The 17,531-nt window shown below is 40.9% G+C and overlaps 2 protein-coding genes across 2 annotated transcripts; both read left to right on the top strand.

The window, feature by feature from the left end:
* Nucleotides 1–305: 305 nt before the first annotated feature.
* LOC102142380 (mas-related G-protein coupled receptor member X3) lies at nt 306–1,126 on the top strand. Its single transcript, XM_015435310.3, is given in 2 exon segments — nt 306–825; nt 828–1,126. Coding segments are annotated over 2 exon segments (819 nt in total).
* Nucleotides 1,127–11,410: 10,284 nt separating this feature from the next.
* Nucleotides 11,411–16,058, top strand: LOC107127310 (mas-related G-protein coupled receptor member X3). The gene has a single exon (XM_015434991.4). It carries the CDS (start codon nt 11,966–11,968, stop codon nt 12,932–12,934), a length of 969 nt encoding a protein of 322 aa, XP_015290477.3. The 5' UTR covers nt 11,411–11,965; the 3' UTR covers nt 12,935–16,058.
* The last annotated feature ends 1,473 nt before the right edge of the window (nt 16,059–17,531 follow it).

Here is a 17,531-nt window from a genome sequence, read left to right as displayed (position 1 = left end):
CACAGCCCTGGCCGGATGAGTTGGGGGTGTTTTGATCCTAATGTTATTCCCATGTCAGCACAGAACTTGTGTGGCAGTAGAGAGAGGTCAGGCTTCAGAGTCAGCAAGAACTGGATTTCAAACTGGATTTGAGGACCCCCACCTTTTGATAAGTGACTTATTCTCTGCGAGTCTCTGATCTCTCCTCTTTAAATGAGGACAGTAAAAATACCACATGGCAGGGTGGTGGGGAGAATCAGAGATCATACAGCTGGTGATCACATCTGGTTTATGTTCCCAGGGGCACCAGACTAGGGTTTCTGAGCATGGATCCAACCATCCCAGCCTTGGACACAGAACTGACACCAATCAACGGAACCGAGGAGACTCCTTGCTATAAGTAGACCTTGAGCCTCACAGTGTTGGCATGCATCATTTCCCTTGTGGGGCTGACAGGAAACATGGTTGTACTCTGGCTCCTGGGCTTCCACATGCGCAGGAACGCCTTCTCCATCTACATCCTCAACCTGGCCACCACCAACTTCCTCCTCCTCAGCGGCCACGTTATACTTTCCCAGTTACACCTCATCAATATCCTCGATCCCATCTCCAAAATCGTCAGTCCTGTGATGACCTTTTCCTACTCTGCAGGCCTAAGCATGCTGAGCGTCATCAGCACGGAGCGCTGCCTGTCCGTCCTGTGGACCATCTGGTACCGCTGCCACCACCCCACACACCTGTCAGAAGTTGTGTGTGTCCTGCTCTGGGCCCTGTCCCTGCTGCGGAGCATCCTGGAGTGGATGTTCTATGACTTCCTGCTTAGTGGTGCTGATTCTGTTTGGTGTCAAAATCAGATTTCATCACAGTCATGTTGCTGATGTTTTTATCTGTGGTTCTCTGTGGGTCCAGCCTGGTCCTGCTGGTCGGGATCCTTTACGGGTCCCAGAAGATGCCACTGACCAGGCTGTACGTGACCATCCTGCTCACAGTGCTGGTCTTCCTCCTCTGTGGGCTGTCCTTCGTCATTCAGTGGGCCCTGTTTTCCAGGATCCACCTGGATTTTGATGTTTTATTTTGTCATGTTCATCTAGTTTCCATTTTTCTGCTCTCTCTTAACAGTAACGCCAACTCCATCATTTACTTCTGAACATGGATCACATCACAGGACCCTTTGCAGACACTCCCCAGTACCGGCCAGGAGCCTAATAACTCCCCTAGCTGGCTAGACTCAAAAGAGAAATAACAGTCACTGCAGTCTGGCTCTCAGGAAGCCCCATACCTAGGGGAAGGGAGAGAGCACCACATCAAGGGAGTACTCCCATGGGACAAAAGAATCTGAACAGCAGCCCTTGAGCCACAGGTCTTCCCTCTGACAGTCCATCCAAATGAAAAGGAACCAGAAAAACAATTCTGATAATATGACAAAACAAGGTTCTTTAACACCCCCAAAAGATCATAGTAGCTCATCAGCAATGGATCCAAACCAAGAAAAGATCTCTGAATTGCCAAAAAAAAAAAAAAAAAAAAAAAAAAAAAGTGAATTCAGTAGGTGGATTATTAAACTACTCAAGGAGGCACCAGAGACAGGTGAATACCAACTCAAATAAAATTTTTAAATATTACAGGATATGGACCAAAAATCCTCAGAGAAATAGACAGCATGAATTTAGAAAATTACAACTTCTGAAAATGAAGGACACAGAGAAATGCAAAATACACTGGAAAAATCTCAATAATAGAATCAAACAAGTAGAAGAAAGAAATTCACAGCTGGGAAACAAGGCTTTCAAATTAACCCAGTATGACAAAGGCAATTAAAAAAGAATTTAAAAAAATAAACAAAGCCTCCAAGAAATTTGGGATTATGTTAAACGACCAAATTTGAGAACAATTGGAGTTCCAGATATGTTAAATGACCAAATACAAGAAAAATCGGTGTTCCTGAGAAAGAAGAAAAATCTCAATGTTTGGAAAACGTATTTGAGGGAATGATCAAGGAAAAGTTCACCGGGCTTGCTAGAGATCTAGATACCCAAATATGAGAAACTCAAAGAACACCCGCGAAATTCATCAAAAAAGATCATCACCTAGGCATATACTCATCAGGTTATCAAAAGTCATGATGAAGGAAAGAACCTTAAGAGCTGTGAGGCAAATGCATCAGGTAACCTATAAAGGAAAAGGTATCAGATTAACAACAGATTTCTCAGCAGAAACCCTACAAACTAGAAGGGATTGAGGCCCTATCTTTAACTTCCTTAAACAAAACAATTACCAGGCAGGAATATTGTGTCCGATGAAACTAGGCTTCATAAACGAAGGAAAGATAGAGTCTTTTTCAGACAAACAAATGCTGAGAGATTTTGCCACTACCAAGCCAGCACTATAAGAACTGCTGAGAGGAGCTCTAAATCTTGAAATAAAACCTTGAAATGCACCAAAATAGAACCTTCTTAGACATTAAATCTCACAGGACCTATAAAACGATAACAGAATTTAAAAATAAGGTATTTAGGCAACAACTAGCATGATGAATAGAATAGCACCTCACATCTCAATACTAACACTGAATATAAATGGCCTAAATGCTCCACTTAAAAGATACAGGATGGCAGAATGGATAAGAATTCATCAACCAACTATCTGCTCTCTTCAGAAAACTTGCCTAACACATAAAACTCACAGAAACCTACAGTAGAGCAGTGGAATAAGATAGTCCACTCAAAGGGACACTATAAGTGAGCAGGAGGAGCTATTCTTACATCAGACAAAATGGACTTTAATGCAACAACAAAGAGAAAAAACAAAGAGAGATATTATATAACAATAAAAGGTCTAGTCCAACAGGAAAATATCACAATCCTAAATATATATGCACCTAACACTGGAGCTCACAAGTTTATAAAACAGTTACCAGTAGGCTTAAGAAATGAGATAGGTGGCAACACAATAATAGCGTGCAACCTCAATAGTACTCCACTGACAGCACTAGACAGGCCATCAATTCAGAAAGTCAACAAAGAAACCATGGATTTAAACTATACCCTAGAACAAATGGACTTAACGATATTCACAGAAGGTTCTACCCAACATTTGCAGAATATACATTCTATTCATCAGCACATGGAGCATTCTCCAAGATAGACCATACTATAGGCCACAAAACAAGTCTCAATAAATTTAAGAAAATTGAAATTATATCAAGTAGTCTCTCAGAGCACAGTGGAATAAAATTGGAAATCAAATCCAAAAGGAACCTTCAAAACCATGCAAATACATGGAAATTAAAGAACCTGCTCCTGAATTATTATTGGGTCAACAATGAAATCAAGATGGAAATTTAAAAATTCTATAAACTGAACGATAATAGTGACACAACCTATCAAAACCTCTGGAATACGGCAAAAGTGGTGCTAAGAGGAAAGTTCATAGCATTAAATGCATACATCAAAATGTCTGAAAGGGCACAAATAGACAATCTAAGGTCACATCTCAAGGAACTAGAGAAGCAAGAACAAACTAAACCCAAATCCAGCAAAAGAAAATAAAAATAAAAAAATAATAAAAACTATCAGAGCAGAACTAAATGAAACTGAAACACACAAACAAAACAAAAGAAAAATGAAACAAAAGGCTGGTTCTTTGAAAACATAAACAAAATTGATACATCATTAGCGAGGTTAACCAAGAAAAGAACAGAGAAGATTCAAATAAGCTCAATTAGAAATGAAACAAGAAATATTACAACCAATACTACAGAAATACAAAAGATCCTTCAAGGCTACTGCAATCAACTTTACATGCACAAACCAGAAAACCTGGAGGTTATGCATAAATTCCTGGAAATATGCAAACCTCCTAGATTAAACCAGGAAGAAACAGAAAATCTGAACAGCCAATAAAATGCAGTGAGATTGAAATAAAAAATTTTTTTAAATTGCCAACAAAAAGTACAGGATCAGATGTATTCACAGCTGAATTCTATCAGATATTCAAAGAAGAATTGGTGTCAATCATACTGAAGCTATTCCAAAATATAGAGAAAGAGGGAATCCTGCCTGAAGCATTATATGAAGCCAATGTCACCTTAATACCAAAACTAGGGAAGGACATATAAAAAAGAAAACTACAGACCAGTACCCTTGATGAATATACCTTCAGAAATCCCCAACAAAATACTAGCTAACCCAATCCAACAGCATATCAAGAAGATAATCCACCATTGTCAAGTGCGTGCCAGGTATGCAGGATAGGTTAGCATACACCAGTCAATAAATGTGATACATCACATAAACAGAATTAAAAACAAAAATCACATGATCATCTCAATAGATGCTGAAAAAGCACTGGACAAAATCTAGCATTTCTTTATGATTTAAAACCTTCAGCAAAATTGACTTAAAAGGTACATACCTTAATGTAATAAAAGCCATCTATGACAAACCCACAGCAAACATTATACTGAATGGGGAAAAGTTGAAAACATTATCCTGTTGAAAACATTGTCCCTGAGAACTGGAACAAGACAAGGATGTCACTTTCACCACTTCTATTCAACATAATAGTGGAAGTTTTAGCCAGAGTAATCAGACAAGAGAAAGAAATCAAGGGCACCCAAATCAATAAAGAGGAAGTCAAACTGTCCCTGTTCACTGATGATATGATTGTATACCTAGAAAACCCTAAAGACTCATCCAGAAAGCTCCTAGAATTGATACCTAAATTCAGTGAAGTTTCAGGATACAAATTCAATGTACACAAATCAGTAGCACTGCTATACACCAACAGTGACCAAGCTGAGAATCAAATCAAGAACTCAAACACTTTTACAATGTGACCAAGCTGAGAATCAAATCAAGAACTCAAACACTTTTACAATAGCTGTAAAAAAAATACTTAAGAATATTCTTACCCGAGGAGGAGAAAGACCTCTACAAGGAAAACTGCAAAACACTGCCGACATCATAGATGACACAAACAAATGGAAACACATCCCATGCTCATGGATCTACAGTAGAATCAATATTGTGAAAATGACCATACTGTCAAAAGCAATCTACAAGTTCAATGCAAATATTTTCCCACCAAAATATCATCATCATTCTTCACACAACTAGAAAAAAAATTCTAAAATTCATATGGAACAACAATAAAAAAAACAAAAACAAAAACAAACAACAACAACAACAACAACAACTGCATAGCCAAAGCAAGACTTAGCAAAAAGAACAAATCTGGAGGCATCACATTAGCCATCTTCAAACTATATTGCAAGGCTATAATCACCAAAACAGCATGGCACTGGCATAAAAGTAGGCACTATTAGACCAGTGGAAAAGAAGAGAGAATCCAGAAATAAAGCCAAATACTTACAGCCAACTGATCTTTGACAAAAGCAAACAAAAACATAAAGTGGGGAAAGGACACCCTGGTTAACAAATGGTGCTGAGATAATTGGCAAGCCACATGTAGAAGAATGAAACTGGATCCTCATCTCTCATTTTATACAAAAATTGACACAAGATGGATCAAAGACTTAAATATAAGACCTAAAACCATAAAAATTCTGGAAGATGACATCAGAAAAATGCTTCTAGACATTTGCTTAGGCAAAGACTTCATGGCCAAGAACCCAAAAGTAAATGCAACAAAAACAAAAATAAATAGATGGGACTTAATTAAACTAAAAAGCTTTTGCACAGCAAAAGCAATCATCAGCAGAGCAAACAGACAACCCACAGAGTGAGAGAAAATCTTCACAAACTATGCATCTGACAAAGGACTAATATCCAGAATCTACAAGGAACTCAAACAAATCAGCAAGAAGAAAGCAAACAATCCCATGAAAAAGTGGGCTAAGGACATGAATAGACAGTTCTCAAAAGAAGATATATAAATTGTCAATAAAGAGGAAATAATGCTTAACATCACTAATGATCAGGGAAATGTAAATCAAAACCATAATGTGATACCACCTTACTTCTGCAAGAATGGTCATAACTTAAAAATCTAAAAATAATAGATGTTGGCGGGTATGTGGTGATAATGGAACACTTTTACACTGCTGGTGGGAATATAAACTAGCACAATCACTATGGAAACCAGTGTGAAAATTTAGTAAAGAACTAAAAGTAGATCGACCATGTGATCCAGCAATCCCATTAAATATGTATAAATATATATATTTATATACCATGGAATACTACTCAGCCATAAAAAGGAATAAAATAATGGTATTCACAGCAATCTAGATGGAATTGGAGACCCTTATTCTAAGTGGGGTAACTCAGGAATGGAAAACCAAACATCATATGTTCTCACTTACAAGTGGGGGCTAAGCTGTGAGGACGAAAAGGCATAGAATAATATAATGAACTTTGGGGACTTGTCAGGGAAGGATGGAAGAGGGGTAAGGGATAAAGACTACCCATTAGGTATAGTGTACACTGCTTAGGTGATGGGTGCACCAAAATCTCAGAAATTACCACTAAAGAACTTACCCATGTAAGCAAACACCACTTGTTACCCCAAAACCCATTGAAATAAAACTAATAATAATAAATGATTTAATTTCACCAAACTTAAAAAGTTCACTGTTCAGAGTTGATAATAATAAAAGAAGTAAGAATGAAAAGTGTAGCAAGTGGTAGCCTCTGGACAATGGGACTCTAGATTTTCACCTTGCATACACTTTTCTAGCATTTGGAAAGGAAGTATACACATGAATATATCACCACTATAATAAAGAAAACATCAAAAAATGGTGTCAGGCCATTGTCAGCCTTGAATGACCCTATGATCTGCTTTTTCATTTGGATATAAAACCTCATAATGGTAGTTCACATTGCTTAATGTGATACCTAGGCCCATAATTGATTTTTAAAATCAAGACAGCAATTACTTACAGGAAATTGAACAAGATGGGATCTGATGGGAGAGGCTGATATGTATTGGATATGGGACAGAGGCCAAGAATCATCTCAGTTAGGATTTGTGCCTCAAATACCTCTGGCCTCTGATTTGTCCATAGTCCTCATACAGGAAATAACAAGTCTGTCCAGCATCTTCATAAGCCTGTATTGCTAACCAGCTTTCATTTCAGCTCCTGTAGGCATCTCCTGAATTAAGCAACACAGAAAAGTCCTCTGAAGTTACTGAATCCCAGAAAGGCTCTCCACCTTTAGCACAAGAGGAGTCTTCACCTCTGGACAAAGAAGGGACAATAAGGGTAAGTACCAAGAACTGTCTTCTTCCATAGTCAGTTATGGTTTTTGCTATAAGATCATGTCCCTGTGCTTCCACCTTGGTGCTACATGCAGGAGGTCATGAGCTTGTTTCAGGAGAAGACAGGAGACATGAAGCTTCCTTTTGGAAACTGAGTGCTGCCAGCCCAAATTGTGTGAGTTCCAAATGGGGTCCCCCTTCTGATTTATCCCCATATCACCTCCTTCATTCCAATCATTCAATCTGCTCTCCTGGCGAGAATGCTGCCTCTTACATTCTTTTAACAAGCAAGGGGACATGCAGGCACTTCTTCCCAGAGTTGAACTGTTATGGAGCCAGTTTTGTTGTTTTACTTACCTTTCAAATTTATTCTTCTTTGCCTATCTGGAAAGATCTAAGGAAGATATAGATGGTCCAACAATTAAGGAGTGTTTCATGAGGAAAGTATTTACAAAGATGCACAGGGTTAAGGGAAAGAGACAATGCATGGGTCAGCACCCTAAGCAGCAATACATAGGGGAGCACTACTTCCTCGCTTAGGCTGAAAGGGACAGGGAAGGAGCAGTTACCATTGTCGCCATAGCCATAGCTGTAGCCATAAGGGTGGGAGAGCAGGAGCAGGCAAGTAGAGAAGCCCTGCATGGCTAACACACAGCTACACAGGTTGATATAGTTTGGATCTATGTTCCCACCAAAATCTGATGTTGACCGTAATTCCCAATGTTGGAGGGAGGGCCTGGTGGGAGATGTTTATTAGATCATGGAGATGGTTTTGCATGAATGTTTTAACACCATCCCCTTTTGGTATTGTTGTTGTAATACTGATGAGTTCTCATGAAATCTAGATGCTTAAAAGTGTGTAGCAACTCCTCCCTCTCTCTCTTGCTCCTACTCTCACTATGCGAGATGCCTCGCTCCCCCTTTGCCTTTCACCATGATTGGAAGCTTCCTGAGGCCTCCCCTGAAGCAGAAGCTGCTGTGCTTCTTGTACAGTCTGTAGAGCTATGAGCCAGTTAAACCCATTTTCTTCACAGATTTCCCAGTCTCAGGTATTTCTTTTTAGCAATGCAATAAGGAACTAATACACAGTCAGAGAGCCAGGAGATGGAAATCCCAAGGTGCTCTCCTGCTGTCTTCCAGTCTCCTGTCGGTGTCTCCCAGTGTCTCAATTCCACCAGAAACCAGAAATAATAAGAATCCACTGATGTGGTACATAGAAGCCACTCTCTTGGGATGTCAAACAGGATAAAGAAGAATGGAAAGCAAATCCTCATGGCAAATGAGACTATCCCTCTCACCTTCTTGTGTCCTCCTAATTCCTGGGGCTTTCTTTATTTGATTGATTCCTGTCTCATTTCAGCTCTATCAGACTACTTTAATGTTTGGCATGTCTTTCTCTACTGTCACTTTTATGCAGAAATGTTTGCATTTGTCAAAAATGCATAGAAAATAAAATGTAATTTTAAAAAGAGAACATATTTATTTTGTTTAGAATATAAGTTTGGCTGTTCTAATAAAGACACGAAGTAGAAATATATTAAACAAGAAAGTATAGTTGAGCCTCTGGGTCACTAAGTTCTGAATCTACAGATTCAACAAACCACAGGAGGAAACTTTTCCAAAAATAAAGGTGTGGCGGAATTGTGTATGTACTGAACAGGTACAAACTTGTTTTTCCTTGTCATTATTTCCGAAAAACTACAATGTAACAAGAATTTACATAGCATTTGCATTTTGTCAGTTATTCTAAGTAATTTTAAATGATTTAATGTATCTGGGAGAAAGTGCATAGAGTATATACAAATACCACATATAAGGAAATTGAGCATCTGCAGATTTTTGTTTGTGCTGGGGTTCTGGAAACAATCCCCCATGAATACTGAATACACAAAAATGACACTCTTTGAGATCTGAGCTAGAAGCTCCAACACATCATACACCAGAATTCCAAAAATTGCTGCTTCCAGTTCCTAGAGAGTTGCCCTCATCCTTGTGATCCTACCTGGTTCCCAGCAACATCAGCATTCCAGTCTTATGGAAAAGGATGAGGCTTTGCTCCTTCTATTAATCCCATGAGCTGGGACTTGGTTCTATCACTTTTGTGATTCTTCCACTTAACAGCACCTGATCATGCAATGTCATCCAGCACCAAGGAAAACTGGGATGTGGGTCCTTGTGCTGCTTGTGCATTCTCAGAATTGTTACATGACCACAGAGGAAAATGAATGTTGGGGCAACCTAGCAGTCTCTTCAGTCCCTGACTGTCTCTGATTCTGTGCTCATATCAATATTTTTCAGGAACTCCTCAGAAATAATAAATGACGGGGCAGAGAACAGAACTGGTCTCATGCAGGGCTCCAGGGACCAGGGGCTGGTATTGGACCTGCTCTTCATGTTGTGAACTCAGGAAAACCCTTTAATTCTCTAGGTCTTGGCTTCATCTCATGTTATATGAGGAATAATACCATAGATGGTCTTTAAGGAACACATGCTAAATGTTGGTGATACCACAGTGAAAAAGATAGGCATGACTTACTCCTTATCAAGCTTTGGGTTTCATGAGGAAGACAAACATATCATACCATAACTATAGATGGACAAACAGCTTAGTGCCCTGAGTGTGGGTAACAGAGGTTCTCCTTTTCCTCTCATTTCCTTTCTCAGCCAATCAGAGCTGTGGCATCTTGTCTCTCTAAGAGAGCTCATGATGGACGCACTCACTCCTGATGCTCATCTGTACTCCCAGAGGAGGCTGCGTCTTCTTTCCACCTGGAGAGCTCCTGCCCATGTGCATTCTCAGGATTCCAGAACAAATGTGGCCTCTGATAGGCAAAGAAAAAAAAAAAACTGAATTTGTTCCTAAATGGTGTTCACTGACCTCTATTTTGTTCCCTATTTCATTTGCTTCTCATTCTCTACCTGGAGTTTGTTTAGGTTAGTTTTTTTTTTTTCAGACCACAATTTTGACTGATAACTTGGATTTAACTTGAGAACCACTCCTCTACTTTACCCCGTCTAACATGTATAATTGACACATAGTGATGCTGGGTCCAAAGGGCTGGTAAAAAACTGGATCGTAGCCGGGCACAGTGGCTCAGGCCTGTAATCCCAGCACTTTGGGAGGCCAAGAAGGGCAGATCACGAGGTCAGGAGATCGAGACCATCCTGGCTAACACAGTGAAACCCCATCTCCACTAAAAATACAAAAAATTAGCTGGGCGTGGTGGCGGCTGCCTCTAGTCCCAGCTACTCGGGAGGCTGAGGCAGGAGAATGACTGAACCCAGGAGGCGGAGCTTGCAGTGAGCCGAGATCACGCTACTGCACTCCAGCCTGGACTACAGAGCCAGACTCCGTCTCAAAAAAAAAAAAAAAAGACTGGATCGTGAGTCAGCCCTGCTGGGCTCACATTCATACTACATAATATATAACTCTCAGGACAAATAATTCCCTCTCTTTGTACTCTAATTGCATTATCTGCAGTAGAGGAATAATGCCAATTTTTACCTCTTAGGCTCTTCAGATGATTAAAAGAAGCAATACCTAATAAACTGTCAATCAGCTGCTGTTATTCTCCCAGATTAGACCTAATCCTCATTCTCCAGTTGAAATTTGCATCAATATGTCTCTTTACAACCCAAGCCCTACACTTCTCCTATTTCCACTCATGGACTCCTCTCATATAAATGTTTGCATCAACAAAGAAAAGCTACCAAAGATCTCCCGAAGGAGAGAATGAAATAGGTTTACATTGTGCATACCCAGTAGAACACTTAGTAGTGCCTCATAGATATTCCCACACTTCAATTACCTGCTTCAGTGGCACTCAGACTTCACCCTCACTTACTCTTTCCTCTGCTCTATTGCTGAGCAGTTCAGCTCAGACACACACCCTACCAAAAACATTGTGTACAAAATGCTTCTAGGTGTTCAGCAAAGCCACATCAGTGGTCAATTTCAGGTTCTGGGCACTCATCAATAATTCTTCTCAATACAGATAGAGCTGTCCAAAAACAGAATTCTGATAAATGAAATTTTCTTCATCTAATTATACATGTGTGTTTTAATGCCTTACATTGTGCTTTCACTTTTATTTTCCATTTCATCCAAATCTACCATTACCATTAGCTGCTCGTGCATGCATCCCTTCATTGAACGAATGTTTATGAAGAGCACAGTGTGCTGGTCATGGAATAGGCACTGGGAGTAAAAAATGTAAAATGTGGTCCTGTCTGCAATGACTTGACACACTGAGTTATTTCTCACCCACCAGGCCCAGCCATTTTCACACTTACCATAGCGAAGGCCACATTTTCCTCTGATTCATAATGCATGGTCTTCTTTCCTGTCCCTGGATGAGCAGTACTGGTCATGAGGGTGTCACAACCACCTCCTTGTGTATCTGAATTCCTCCACCTGAGAGAAAATGTCAGGCCCAGGATACAGTAATGATCGGGTCCACAGCCCTGGCTGGATGAGTTGGGGGTGTTTTGATCCTAATGTTATTCCCACGTCAGTACAGAACTTGTGTGGCAGTAGAGAGAGGTCAGGCTTCAGAGTCAGCAAGAACTGGATTTCAAACTGGATTTGAGGACCCCCACCTTTTGATAGGTGACTTATTCTCTGCGAGTCTCTGATCTCTCCTCTTTAAATGAGGACAGTAAAAATACCACATGGCAGGGTGGTGGGGAGAATCAGAGATCATACAGCTGGTGATCACATCTGGTTTCTGTTTCCAGGGGCACCAGACTAGGGTTTCTGAGCATGGATCCAACCATCCCAGCCCTGGGTACATCACAGACACCAATCAATAGACGCGAGGAGACTCCTTGCTACAAGCAGACCCTGAGCCTCACGGTGCTGACGTGCATCATTTCCCTCGTGGGGCTGACAGGAAACGCGGTTGTGCTCTGGCTCCTGGGCTTCCGCATGCGCAGGAACGCTGTCTCCACCTACATCCTCAACCTGGCCGCGGCAGACTTCCTCTTCCTCAGCGGCCACATTGTACGTTCGCCGTTACGCCTCATCAGTATCCGCCATCCCATCTCCAAAATCGTCAATCCTGTGATGACCTTTCCCTACTTTATAGGCCTGAGCATGCTGAGCGCCATCAGCACCGAGCGCTGCCTGTCCGTCCTATGGCCCATGTGGTACCGCTGCCGCCGCCCCAGACACCTGTCAGTGGTCGTGTGTGTCCTGCTCTGGGTCCTGTCCCTGCTGCGGAGCATCCTGGAGTGGATGTTCTGTGACTTCCTGTTTAGTGGTGCTGATTCTGTTTGGTGTGAAACATCAGATTTCATTACCATTGCGTGGCTGATTTTTTTATGTGTGGTTCTCTGTGGGTCCAGCCTGGTCCTGCTGGTCAGGATTCTCTGTGGATCCCGGAAGATGCCGCTGACCAGGCTGTACGTGACCATCCTGCTCACAGTGCTGGTCTTCCTCCTCTGTGGCCTGCCCTTTGGCATTCAGTGGGCCCTGTTTTCCAGGATCCACCTGGATTGGAAAGTCTTATTTTGTCATGTTCATCTAATTTCTGTTTTCCTGTCCTCTCTAAACAGTAGTGCCAACCCCATCATTTACTTCTTCGTGGGCTCCTTTAGGCAGCGTCAAAATAGGCAGAACCTGAAGCTGGTTCTCCAGAGGGCTCTGCAGGACACGCCTGAGGTGGATGAAGGTGGAGGGCGGCTTCCTGAGGAAACCCTGGAGCTGTCGGTAAGCAGATTGGAGCAGTGAGGAAGAGCCTCTGCCCTCCATGAGACTTTGAGAGCAAGGCTGCCCTGCCACTCTTGACAATTATATGCATTTTTCTTAGCCTTCTGCCTCAGAAATGTTTCAGCGGTTCCTCAAGGTCTTCGAATAGATGTTTATCTAACCTGACAGTTGCAGTTTTCACCCATGGAAAGCATTAGTCTGACAGTACAATGTTTAGAGTCTCCTTGATGTTACCAACACATTTTCCCTGTTATCTTACACCAAATCTTTCTTACTGAATACTTTTCCTGAAATTTTCATTGTAATAAAAGGAGTTCCTGTCCACAATCCTAAAACTCTTCTTTATGTTTCTTTTCTACCTGATAGTATCAAAAAAGAGGATTCCTTATTAATCTCTCAGATTATGTTCCCCTGAAAGTCATGTTCTCTTCGATAACTAGAGGCATTACTGCAGTTAGAAGCTTGATTCTGAATAAGTGAGTTCTGCTACCTCTAAATTCCATTGAATTCTCAGATATAAAGCAAAATAATGTCCTTAGAGACAGACTCTCTCTTCATAAAAACACTCCCACAAATTGGTTTTATGAAAAGTCCTCTCCTGTCATTTGTCCACAGCATGGTGACATGTTGGCCTTGGTTTCTAGTAAAAACAACTGTGGCCCCTTCCCCTTGAGAACTGGCAAGTTCTTATTTAGCTCTTCCTGGACTAGTGGACCCGTGAGGAGCCTATAAATATGTCCGACCAGTTTCATTTTGGCCACTGGAAACCTCAATATTGATTTTAAAGTGGAAATTATCTTGAAAACCATTTATTATTCACTTATAGATTCTTTCAGTTGTAGGAGAATTCTTCATACTTCCAGGTTTTGTATAAATTGTTTTGACAGTAATTTTCAGTTAGCTTTATGGCTGTTTACATGAGAAGCAAAACTGAAAACATCTGACTTCTCCATGCCAATCTCAATTATGGGATCTGGATAATAACTTACAGTTGGTACAGAATTCTGATACATGCTGTGACATAGATGCACCTGGAAACATTGTGCTAAGGAAAATTAGCCAGATGCCAAACAAAATTGTAAGTTCAAATTCTATGAGGTATCCAAACTAGGAAATTCTTGAACACAGAAAATAAATTAGGAGGATCCTGGTGCTGGAAGATGGAGGGAATGTGTAGCCATTATTAAATGAGCACAGGATTTCTGTGTGGAATAATGAAAAGTGCTTAAAAGGGACAGTGGTAACGGTTACGACTTATTGTGAATGTACTTACCTACACAGAATTGGACAATTAAAATGGTTAAAGTTATAAAATGTATGTTATGTAAACTTTATCACAATTTAAAACATTTAATTATAAAAACGGGATCAGTACAAAATTCAGGACTATACTCCACCAGTGTTTAACCCTTGCACAGATAACTCAAGCAGACAGAAGAGACCACCAAGAGAAGATGTGACATCACTGCGGGCTCTGTGCTGCTCACAGACAGTGAGGCTGCCCCTCAGATTGGCCCTCACTGAGGGGAGCAGACACATGCAATTTGAGTATGCAGGAGGCAGTACAAAGCAGTTATGAAAGTAATAAAGAGGTCTATACTTTTCATTTTTCAAACCATATTTATTGGTGGCTCTTATCACACTGTTCACAATGTTGAACTCAGGTCCCCTGAGTCCAGATCCATTGCTCTTCCAGGCCCAGCATTTTGCTGATGCTGAATCCTATCTGTCCACCCTCGATTTCCAAATGCTGTAGTAGGACGTAGCTGTAGGTGAGGGTTTCCTACAGGCAAGAGGAAGCAGAAAGCAGTGTTTGCAGCCAGTGCTCTGGGCCAGGAGCTTTGCCGTGATGTCTTTAGTTCAGACTGAGGGCTATTGAGAGAGTCCACTCTGGAAGTCTGTGATATCAATTGCACCATTTTGGCTAAAGATGTCTGTCGTGAGGAATTCTGTAGAGAATTTTCACCTGGCAATTGACTCAAATAATGTTGGTTCTCACCTGGGATTCTGCTTATTTTGATGTTAGTGACGTTCTTTTTCTTTTGATAGAAGAAAACTTCAACTCCATGAAGGCTTAGATTCTGTCCCTGAAGCCCATTCTGAACTCATTTGGCCTCACACATTGCTCCACTACAGCACTTAAAACAGTGTACTTCAAATATTTGTCCTCACATCTTTCTCTTCAACCGCAGCCTGGGGTCTTTAAGAGCAGAGAACATGTCTTTGAATTTCTGGTGCAACAGACTAGGTGTGGAATTTAGAAGAGTGTTGGCAACTATTTTTCTCAAGCAGCTTCCACCTGAAAATCTCATGGTCATCCAGAATCTTGCAAAGGCTGGCTCAGTCACCAGGTCTCACTGGAACTCCTACAGGCACCTCCCACTCAACAGAGTGTCCTCTGCAGTTGGTCGTTCTGAGAACAGCTGTTCCCTTTCATTGCAGGTCTGCTTACTGCCTCTGGGAAGAAGAATGGAGGGGATGTGGGAGTCTGCTCATGAGCTGCCTTCTTTCCAAGGCCAATGATGTTTCCTCTCGGTTACATGTCAAGGAAGAGCATGCAGGACATCCAGGAGTGTTCTCCAGAAACTGAGAAATGATATGAAACTCTCACATGGTACTTTTTGGGAGCTACTGTTCATGAATATTTTTTTTTGAGATGGAGTTTTGTGCATGCATTTATTTGTTTATTTATTTATTTATTTATATTGCCCAGGCTGGAGTGCAATGGAATGATCTTGGCTCACTGCAACTTCTACCTTCTGCATTCAAGCGATTCTCCTGCCTCAGCCTCCCAAGTAGCTGGGATTACAGGTGCCTGCCACCATGCCCAGCTACTTTTTTGTATTTTAAGTAGAGACGGGGTTTCACCATGTTGACCAGGATGGTCTCAATCTCTTGACCTCATGATCTGCCTGCCTTGGCCTCCCAAAGTGCTGGGATTACAGGCGTGAGCCACTGTGCCCGGCCCATGACTACTTTTTAGGCATGAATTCAACAAACATTCAAACCTAATTCATCAAGCACTGTGCTAATTCTACATAAAAGCAAATAGGTCTTTCAAATAAGTTTCTCACTAATACATTCTATCTCTATATCCAATCCTTTCCACTTCATGAAGAGAATATATTGATTGATGCTGAGCAAATGCTGAGCCTTTGTGGTCATTCACTTATGCTCTAGTACACCTGGGCTCAAGGGTACTGAGTCATCAGCCTCACAAGAACCAATTGGATCTGTTTCTTGTCCTGGTTTTTCCAATTAGGCTTGTCAAAATAATTACCTGATTTATCAAAATGCAGCACAAATCAATGAAATACGAGTATGAAAGAAGAACAGAGGTTTCCATACAAACTAATGTGAATGCTTAAAGGGACAATAAAAGCAGGTTCCAAAATTATTGTTAGTTTAATAGGTGTGAGTCTGCCAACTCTATCAGATTAAACAAAAATGAACAATATGGAACAATATCCTCAGAGAGAATGCTCTGCATCTGATGCTAAGATCTACACTTAAACTAATCCACACTGCAAATCATAGACAATGAATGATATATGTGCTTTCAGCAAGATAGAGTAGAATTCTATTTGCAAACCCCGCACAAAGCAATGTTCTGTAGTCTAGTTCTATTACAGTCAGTGAATTCTAGGTAAAAATGAAATATTCATGTTACAAACGTATCCTTTTTTATTAATACTGATTAACAGACATTTTCAATTAATCTCTCTACTTGCATTTCTGAATATATCATTAAGTGGGCTTTTCATAACAGTATCTCTCACTTATTCTACTGTTTATTGTATAAATACATACTGAGAATCTCCTATTCTCTAGCTTGCATGCCAGACACTTGGGAGTCAAAGTAAACATACGCACATTCACAGAACTCACAGCCTGTGAAGGAAGGACACTAGTGCAGGAAAGACTGCCTCCCAATGTCACACATGCTATCCAAATATTGTGTTTGTGCCTCAAGGGTGCTCAGAGGAGAGGCTATCTAAAAATTCCCAGTTATCTTGCTGCCATCCTGAAGAGGAATGCCACCCCCAAGCACCCAGCTGAAGCAGGACAATACGATTCCAGTAAATTAGAGAATGTTCACCAAGTGACTGCTCATGCAAAACAATCTTAGCAACGGTTTTATAGTTGATGACATCAAAAGATTAATAGGCTGAATCTTACAACAGCCCTCAGTTGATAGTCCAACATCACACCAGTGCACAATTCCTGAAAAGATTTTTAAGAGACCCTGCAAGTGCTTAGGTCACGGGCACTGCGGAACTATCTACCACCATTACCGTGTGTTCCAGCAGAAGAAGCCCTTACCTCCAGGCAAAACCCAAATCAAAGCATCTAGAAATCTTAGGATACAGAAGGATGCAGAATATGCAAGTGCTAAAATGGGAAGAACATGGACCTGGTTTCAGGGATTTGGGATTCTCAAGCTGACTGCATGGCCGACATGGGTCACATGCTCATTCCAGGGGAACCAAGCAGAAGTGAAGTTATGGGATTGCCCCAGTCTGAAACTGTGCCATTTGTGCATTTGTGATCAGGTATCTCTTTTCAGAATATGTGGGTAAAGTGTGACTTTGCCATAACTATGGACTGAATATAAGTA

The sequence above is a fragment of the Macaca fascicularis genome, chromosome 14 (assembly GCF_037993035.2).
Source record: "Macaca fascicularis isolate 582-1 chromosome 14, T2T-MFA8v1.1".
Taxonomy (NCBI): domain Eukaryota; kingdom Metazoa; phylum Chordata; class Mammalia; order Primates; family Cercopithecidae; genus Macaca; species Macaca fascicularis.
The sequence above is the reverse complement of the archived record's forward strand: the minus strand, read 5'-3'. Positions and strand labels throughout refer to the sequence as shown.

What these genes read in the sequence shown, in the direction of transcription:
- LOC107127310 (XM_015434991.4), top strand. Translation starts at nt 11,966, where the DNA reads ATGGATCCAACCATCCCAGCCCTGGGTACATCACAGACACCAATCAAT.